This window comes from Azolla caroliniana, unplaced genomic scaffold (assembly GCF_043228905.1).
Source record: "Azolla caroliniana isolate FFs.n. ecotype wild unplaced genomic scaffold, voAzoCaro1.0.p SCAF_8, whole genome shotgun sequence".
Lineage (NCBI taxonomy): Eukaryota > Viridiplantae > Streptophyta > Polypodiopsida > Salviniales > Salviniaceae > Azolla > Azolla caroliniana.
Genome location: NW_028230443.1, coordinates 2,145,430 through 2,155,009, shown reverse-complemented (window position 1 = coordinate 2,155,009; position 9,580 = coordinate 2,145,430). Strand labels below are relative to the sequence as shown.

The following is a 9,580-nucleotide window of genomic DNA, read 5'->3' as shown; positions in this document are numbered from 1 at the left end:
AATAAGGTCAAAAACCTAGTAAGAGGCACTGGAAAGGGAGTTCAGATAACGGAATAGTGAAACCTAAACTTAGATCCTCCTAACTGGCAATGGTAGTAAGGTAGTAAGGTGGTATGGTAATGTTTTGGCCTCACTTCAGTCTTACAGTATGCACATTCCGAGTAAATGAAGGTGGTATGGTGTGCCAAATTAGCAATCCAGTAATGTTTTGGCCTCATTTCAGTGTTAGAATAAGCACATTCCTAGTAAGTGGTGTAAAGGACTTGTAGGATGGGGGAAACAAGGTTAGAAAGCTAGGAACTTGATTACAGGGCAAGATAAATGTATATCTAACGTCTCTGAGTTCTCTAAACCCTCAAATTACTAGAATTTTGACATCCCCATCAGTGTCCAAATCTCAAATTGTAGGCCAAATTCTACTGTATTTTGACCTTAATTCAGAATTTCTAAACATGCTTTTACTTCTTATTTTTAGCCTAATGTTTGCTTTCGTGTTTCTGATGGTGTAATGTACATTAATAGTGTTGTCTAACTGCGCCAGTGGCTCTGTAACCCTGACTCGATACGAGTTGGGGGTCACAACTCGGTACGACGTATCGACTTCTAGCGTTAGGAGCCTCAACTCGATACGGCGTATCGAGTTGGGGGTCTCAACTCGATACGACGTATCGAGTTATGGTGTTAGGAGGTAATAAGAGCTTGATATGGCGTACAGAGACAACGACAGACAAGGAGAAGATTTTCTACCTCATCTTAAACATTTTCCTAAAGATGTCAACGATGATTGTCTCGTGCAGATGCACTTGGTGGGTTGTTTAGCGTATAATGGAAGTGTTAAGTCTCATGTCTTCGTTACCTACCCAAATGTCCACAATGACCCTAATTTAACAGTCACTGTGATTCAAAAAGTTTTTATGTCTTGGGGGCCGTCTTTGCCGCCAACTTTATATATTCAACTTGACAATACTGCTTGTGAAAACAAAAATTCTACGGTCTTTGGTTATCTAAGTATGCTGGTGAACCAAGGAATTTTTAGGAAAGTGAAAGTTAACTTTCTATTGGTTGGTCACACACATGACCATATCGATCAGATGTTCGGTAACTTCTCTAGGTAGTTATCACGATATGATGCTTTCACGTTACCTAAGTTGTTCGACATCATTCGTGATGCATATAAGCCACGCCCAATTGTGGAACACTTGAAGGTAATATATGATTTCAAGAGATACATCTTAGATGGTGGAGAGCAAAATGCAAAGTGTTAACGCCATTAAATAATATAAGTTTAAAAAAAAAAAAGATACACCTTAGTAAATTACTTGAGAAATGTACATATAGAAAACAGAGGGAGACATTTCATCTCAGCTCTATTGTAATACAAAACCTAATACCAACATCTGATGATACAGATGATATCACAATAGGAACAAATGGAACACCATCTACAAGCTATGCAATAAAAAAGGAGGAATGGAATAATTCCACTTCATACCAGGAGACGTATCTGAAAATAAGTGAAGCCCTCGCCACCGTTTCTTAAAGTCCACTTGACGTTGCCTTTGAGCATCAGTTGTACCCTGCAAATCATCATATTGTCCACGTATGGTGTGGACAAATAACCACCAGAATTCAATAAGCATATTATTGAGATGTATGTGAGCATTATTAAAAACAGCATCGCATCTCGTTTTCCATATTGTCCACAGCGCTAGTGACGTAACAGTACGCCAAATAACCAGATTTTCAGTTCTAAACCGAGGAATAACAGATGGAAATGAAGTGAGATAGATGTACCCATTGGAAAAGTAAAAAACATGAGAAGCATGCATACGTTCGTAATTCATAACATCTCCATGAAGGACACCCCATAATACTGCACCCCACGAGAAAGTAGAACGAGCATAGTGGTTTCTTAGTACTAAAAACAACTTACTCCAGAATTGCTTGATTTTGGGACACATCCAAAACAAATGCAAAATAGATTCCGTAGATTCACCACAATGCATTCCACAAGCATATTGCTGATTTTGCCTCAACCAATCACCAACAGGAAGAGCATAATGTATCAACAACCAACGAAAACAAATAACTTTTTTCGGCAACTGCATACTCCACAACCATTTCCAAAATTTTGTAAGTTGTAGTTCATTCACATTATTTGCAATCCAATGCTTCATGGCAGCCGGGCATTTATACTTTGATTGCAATAATAAATTTCTACCTAACTTAACTGAATACTGAAAGAACTCTAAGTGTTTACCATTTCCATTAGCATTCGGTTTTTTCCATTGATAATCAGCTGGATCCCAATCCAAATTATAAAGCGGCTTTTTTTGAAAAACCCACAACGAACAACACCGTAAGCATTCTTGAAATGGTGGATCCAAGAGCCATTTTTTTCCCCATCTTGCAACTACTCGAATCGCTGAAACATTGGCGGATATCCACACATCTGATTCAGAAAATACATGCCACAACCTACCATCATCATCCACATTAAAGTATATTACATCACCCATAGTGTTAGTTACTTTAGCTCCTAAAATCACTTTTAGAGGAGAGAAATAACCAAACCAAATCTGATTGCTAGAGGGGGACCATGAAGCCATAAATTGTCCCAATGCCACTTGCATATTATCGCACATAATAGCACTTCCTCGAACTGAAGGCCTCGACAAAGGTTGTAACTGTTGATTCATAACATAGCATCCCCATGCTTGAACATTACCTGCTATTGATGCATCCATAGAAGCCCAATTCAACCGAGGACGACTACCAAGCAGAAAACCCCTTGAATCTGAAAAGAGAAAGTTCCAGATCAAGGGTTGTCTCAACAAGTCATCCGTTGTCGAAGGTACCTTCCGAATTAGAAACTTTTTGACAGCTGACCAACTTGTGAGAATTCCATTAAAAAACCTATCTTCTAATAAGGTTGTTTTAAACAAATGAAAATTCTGAATAAAACCCCATCTTAAAGATGGTTGCCACTTTCCTCCTATTGATGGGCACATAGTAGACAACCTATGCATCATCAAACGACTCCAAACACCTTGCATTGGCAGCATAGCTCTGCACACAAATTTAGAAAGCAAAGCCTTACACTGTGCATTTGGATCTACCAGCCCCATCCCACCATTTTGTCGTGGAGCAATCAATACTGCCCAAGCTACTTTAGGCCTTTTACCTTGACCTGTTTTCCCTCCCCAAATGTAGTTACGAATGAGGCGTTGCACCTGTAAAATACATGATCTAGCAAACAATGTAGTTGAAGCAACATACCAAATAGTCGCTAAAAACACTTGGTTAGCTACAAGTATACGACCTGCAAGTGACAGGTTAACCGAATCCCAAAGCAACAATTTTCTTCTTAATTTTACAAGTAGAGGAGCAACTAACATATCTGCAGTAACATGAAGTCCCACTTGACAGCCTAAGTAACGAGTAGTGGTTCCATTAGGAACCCACTTGAATTCCTGCGAAGGCATCCAATTAGGCAAGGAATTTTGTGACACCCAAAAGCCAAGAGATTTATGCCAATTTATCTTTGCTCCAGAGGCCAAACAAAATTCCTCCACTACTTCTTGCAATTTACTTAAATTTTCCTCATTACCTTGAACATAAATTGCAGTATCATCTGCAAATTCTGCATCCAACATTTGTTGTTGCGTGGCAGGCAAAGGCAAACCCTTCAAAGCAACTTGAGAGGAGTTTAAATACATTGAGAATGTTTCCATAACTAGCAAAAACAGGAATGGGGCCAATGGACAACCTTGACGAACCGAACGCGAGATAGAAAATTTTCTAGTTTGCCCACCGGCGACCAACACTGAACTAAAGGCCTCACGATACAAGGAAGCTACAGCCCTAATCCACTGCGCAGGAAAACCTAATCTCAATAATGAACCTTCCATGAAGTCCCAATCAACTCTATCATATGCCTTCTCAAAATCTAATAAAAGTACCGCTAGATCTTCTTTAGTTTTCATTGCCATCCCTGTTAATTCCCAAAACAAAAAAATATTGTCAAAAATACTACGTTCTTGCATAAATCCCGTCTGTGAATCATGCACAATCTCTGAAAGAAAAGGTTGTAATCTCAAAGCCAATAACTTAGCATAGATTTTGTAAATTGTATTCAATAAAGTAATGGGCCGCCAACCCTTCACCTCATCCGTAACAACCTCACCTTTCGGAATGAGGCATATTAATCCCTCTTTCCACTTTTGTGGCATAATACCTGTATTGAACATTTCTTGAAATGCTGCCAATAGATCTTCGGCAATCAAATCCCAATATGTAATGAAAAAATCTCTTCCCATTCCATCTACTCCCGGGGACACATCTGGCCCAACACCTTTAATAGCTTGTAATATTTCAAAGGATGAAAATGGACGAAGAAGCTGAAGAGATATCCGATATGTTACCTTAACCACAGTAACAGCCCATACTTTTTGGCGCATTTGTTGAGTTTCAACAGTTGGAGTATCTGCTGATAACAACGACTCATAATAAGTGGCACAACACCTTTAATAGCTTGTAATATTTCAAAGGATGAAAATGGACGAAGAAGCTGAAGAGATATCCGATATGTTACCTTAACCACAGTAACAGCCCATACTTTTTGGCGCATTTGTTGAGTTTCAACAGTTGGAGTATCTGCTGATAACAACGACTCATAATAAGTGGCACAACACCTTTAATAGCTTGTAATATTTCAAAGGATGAAAATGGACGAAGAAGCTGAAGAGATATCCGATATGTTACCTTAACCACAGTAACAGCCCATACTTTTTGGCGCATTTGTTGAGTTTCAACAGTTGGAGTATCTGCTGATAACAACGACTCATAATAAGTGGCAACAATGTTACTCATTTCATCTTTATCCATAGTAATTGTACCATCAGATCTTTTCAATTGTACAATCTGAATTTTATTTCTTTTAGGCGTAACATGTTGGAAAAAGAATTTTGACATGGTGTCTCCTTTTGTACACCATCTTGCTACAGATGCATGAAGAAAAAATTGAGCACGTTTTTGCTGCAGAAAAGAAATAAGCATCATAACATTCTGTAATTCACAATGAATATATTGAGAATGAGGCTGTTTTTCTTGCAAAATTTGAAGAGAAGCCAAACCTCTCTTAGCATTCAGCAATTTTCTAGTGTAGCTACTTTGTTTTAACTTAACTTGTTGTATAAAGAAGTTGGAAACTGTGAGAAGAGCATTCTGTAATTTTTGACAATTAGAATCTCCTACAGCCATTCTCCAAATTGACAAAACTGTATTCTGCAAACTCATATCATCAACAATAAACCTTGGCACATACAATCGAGAAATAGAAGTATGGCTGTTCATACAGAATTTGAGCATAATCGGGGCATGATCTGAGAACGAAGTGCCTGATATAATACCCACATATCCTCCACGATCCCAAAAAAAAGAATCTGCATAAAACCTATCTATTCTCGACAGATTAAGAGCAACACTTCTTCGATTGGAACGTGAGTATAACAAGGAATCGGGCATGCGAGAGAAGGTTGGAATATGCCACAAATCAGTAACTGCATATTTGAAAATTAACTTTTCCCACTCACGCAATTCTAAACCCGATATAGTAGTAGAAGATCCACCTAATCTATCATTAGGGCTTTCAATCATGTTCCAATCACCACACATGCACCAATGTTGTGCCACAGGAAGATCTTGCAATAACTTATTCCACAAACGAATTCTTCCAGTAACAGAATTCGGAGCATATACATTCAAAAAACCAATCAATTTTCCGGAGATAAGAATAAGCATATATTGAACTCTACCACCAAACAATACTCCTTTAGCTTGTACATTAGACTGCCATTGCATTTTAAGTGCGATACAAAGGCCACCTTGAGTACCAGATGGTCCAAAAGCCGGAACCCATTCATAAATCCAATTACCACGTAGTAAATTTCTATTCGATGCTATCCTTTGTGAATTAAGATGGTGTTCTTGAAAGCATAGCATATCAAGTTGACCTATTGAAGGTAAAGATAATTCTTGATTCAAGTAACATCTTACTCTATTACAACGACTCGTACCTAACCCTTGAAGGTTCCAAGATAAAATATTAAAATAATACATATCAAGATTGAGATGGAGAAGACCTCTTATCAGTCAAAACCACTTGTCTCTCCTTTTGAGATGAAGTTACTGCTCTTGTTATTCTTTTTTCCACACGGAAATCCTTGACTAACACACGATGGTCTTTATATACCCTATTTTTGCTATTCCCAAGCGCTTCTATAGTATCCTTTGCAGATGCAAAAACATACGGTGATTGCCCCACCCCTGTCTGCAAAACATCTGAATATGATCGAGCATTTACCTTTGCATCATTATGTTGAAACGATGTTATCATTTTCTGAACTGACGCCTTAACTTTCGTCGGATCTTGTTCTAGCATTGAGTCAATGACTGGAACAATTTCCAAAGAGGAAACGGAAACCGGCATAACTACATCTTTTTGCAAAGCGTCCATACTACATTCAGGCAACACTAAGGGAGGAGGAATGGCTGGAATGATCTCCAAAGATGGAGCAGAAATCGACATTCCTAAATCTTGCCTCAACGTGTCCATACTACCTTCCGATAGTGCAAATTGAGGGACATTGGAACAACTCATATCAACACCTTTTCCCTTACCCACTTTATCTAACAATATATCAAAACCCTTTACTTGTTGAGTTTCATGAGGCACCAGTGAAGTGACCACATTATTATTTTGCTTATGCATAGCTACAATAGGCTTCCCATGGACAATCAAACAATCTTTTGCTAAATGACCAATTTTTTTACAAGAAAAACATTGGTTGGGCAACCCAAAGTAAAGCACTTTCTGAATTTTTTGAAACATATTACCTTGCAGTTTTGGAAGGCGAATCCAATTAGGTAACACTACATCTTTCTTGCAAAGTAACTTGACTGACGGAGCTCCTCCTTTTTCTACAATATCCTTGAATGTAGATGAGTTAACATGTAAAACTCTACCTATTGCTGCCCCAATTTTGTGAAGAACCTCCCTCCACTCCTTGTCTAAACCTGGAAAAACAGCAGTACACGTAAAGTATTGTTGGGATTTTTGGTCCCTCCGGATGGGATGTCCGGAGATGAATGACGGCAATTACGGTTACGGTTACGACCCCGGTTACGGAACCGGATGATGAAGACCCCGGCTACGGAGCCGGATGATGAAGACCCCGGTTACGGAGCCGGATGATGAAGACCCGGTTACGGAACCGGATGACGAATGTACCCGGAGAGAGAGATCCGGATGCGGGGACATATTTGTGAATATGTTTGCCAAGGGCCCTTGAGGCTATATTTGTAAATAGCCCGAAAGTCATATGTGTATAAATATGACTTAGGGCAAACAGTTTTAGGTGTTGTTGCTCATCTTTCTGTTTTCCGCTTAGAGAGAGTGAAGAGAGCAGCCGAGAGAGAGAGAGAGAGAGAGAAAGACGAAGAGGTCATTGCCTCTGTGTATTACCGCCGCCTGTGGCGAAGACAGTGAGCTCAAGGTTGTTGCCTTGTAGCTTCACCATTGCACATCTCTGTTTGTAGTGATAGTTGGAGTTCGAGGACTCCCGTGGTTTTTCCCATTTATGGTTTTCCACGTAAAACATCCAGTGTACTCTTCTCTCTACTGAACGGTGCATTTTGTATTTCCTGTTTTCTGTGAGTTAATCATATTCCTCGGTTGTGGCCGAGCACTGTGCACAACAAAGTGGTATCAGAGTGACGGCAGTGCAGAAAATGGAAGGCAGCAGCAGCAGGCAGCCGGGGATGATGGTGCTGAATGCGCAGAACTACGCCGACTGGAAGATAAAGATGGAGGATCTGCTCATTGTTCGGGACCTGTATGAACCGATTGACAGGTCGGAAAAACCCAAGGGGGTACTTGAGACGGAATGGAGGCTTCTGAACCGGAAAGCCATTGCAACCATTCGGCAATACGTCGACGTGAGCGTTCTACAACATGTGGCGAACGACACCAACGCATACGAGATGTGGCGGAAGCTGTCGGGCCTCTACGAGAGGAAGAATGCGTTGAACCGGATCTCCCTGATGAGGAAGATAGTGAACCTCAAGTACCGCGACGGAGAGAGTATGGTGGAACACGTAAGCACGTTCATGGGATTCGTGAACCAGCTTGCGGCGATCAAGTTCCCGTTGGAGGATGCAATGCAAGCCATCATCCTGATGTGTACATTGCCGGAAAGCTGGGAGAACTTGGTGGTGACTCTCAGCACCTCCTGCACCGAAGATAACTTGTCTCTACAAACGGTAAAGACAAGTATTTTGAACGAAGAAGCGCGTCGGAGAGATAAAGAACCGGCCTCCGACTCGAAGGCGCTGCTTATAGAATCGGAACGGGGAAGACAATGGAACCGGAGTCCGCAAAGACGGGAGAAGTCAGGGACCCGGTCGCAGTCAAGAGGAAGACCCACATGCTTCCACTGTGGGAAGCCGGGGCACTTCCGGAAGAATTGTCGGCATTACCGAAAGGACAACGGAGTCGACGACACCGATTCGAAGAAGTCACCGGAGCGAAACGGTGCATACCGGGGAGCCACGGACCGGAGAGGTCCGGATCGGCGAGGGCACTCGCGGCAAGTGAAGAAGAGATAATGCTCATTACCGAAGAGAGGGAGCTGAACCTTGCCGGTGAAGAGATGACCTGGGTGGTCGATTCCGGAGCGTCGTTCCACCTGACCCCGGAGAAGAAATACTTCTCATCCTACACAGCCGGTGAGCACGGCTGTGTCCGGATGGGAAATGAAGGTACATGCCGGATTGCCGGCATAGGAGACGTGTGGCTGAGGACATCAACCGGATGCAAGATGCTGCTGAAGGATGTTCGACACGTTCCGGAGGTTCGATTGAACCTGATTTCGGCCGGGAGGCTAGACGATGAAGGCTACACGGGTAGCATCCGGAACGGTGTCATGAAGTTCAGCAAAGGGAGCCTGATAGTGGCTCGGGCCCGGAAAGTCAACACACTGTACCTGATGAATTCCCGGCTATGTCCGGAGGAGCTGAACGTGGCAGCTGACACTGCCGGTGAGCTGTGGCACAAGAGACTGTGCCACATGAGTGAGAAGGGGATGAAGAGGCTTGCAGAAGACAACCTTATCCCAGTGAAGCATGTGCATCTGGAGAAGTGCACCGATTGCCTGGCCGGTAAGCAGAACCGAGCCTCCTTCCACTCAAGGCCACCGACGAGACGTAGCGCACCATTGGAGTTGGTGCACACTGATGTGTGTCAGGTAGAAACGAAGTCACATGGCGGAGCCCAGTACTTCGTAACATTCATTGATGATCACAGCCGGAAGCTGTGGACGGCACCGTTGAAGACAAAGGACCAAGTATTGTCCGTCTTCAAAGAACTCCACGCGAGAGTGGAAAGGGAATCCGGCAAGGAGCTAAAAGCGATACGAGCGGATAACGGAGGGGAATACCGGGGGCAGTTCGAGGAGTACTGTCGCTCGAAGGGAATCCGGCTCGAGTTTACTGTGCCGAAGACGCCGGAATTGAACGGGCT

General features: G+C 42.2%; 1 protein-coding gene across 2 annotated transcripts; it reads right to left on the bottom strand.

Annotated features, from left to right (window-relative positions):
- Window positions 1-1,371: 1,371 nt before the first annotated feature.
- Window positions 1,372-2,764, bottom strand: LOC147860722 (uncharacterized). Of its 2 annotated transcripts, XR_015530130.1 has the most exons (3): window positions 2,261-2,764; window positions 1,934-2,102; window positions 1,372-1,577 (listed from the first exon to the last, which is right to left on the bottom strand). XR_015530130.1 is itself a non-coding variant. In XM_087323680.1 (2 exons), the coding sequence occupies exons 1-2, from the start codon at window positions 2,745-2,747 to the stop codon at window positions 1,567-1,569; spliced, it is 498 nt and encodes a 165-aa protein (XP_087179806.1). In that variant the 5' UTR covers window positions 2,748-2,764; the 3' UTR covers window positions 1,372-1,566. The 2 variants fall into 2 exon arrangements, 1 of the variants encoding a protein (XP_087179806.1); XM_087323680.1 differs by lacking the exon at window positions 1,934-2,102.
- Between the last annotated feature and the right edge of the window lie 6,816 nt (window positions 2,765-9,580).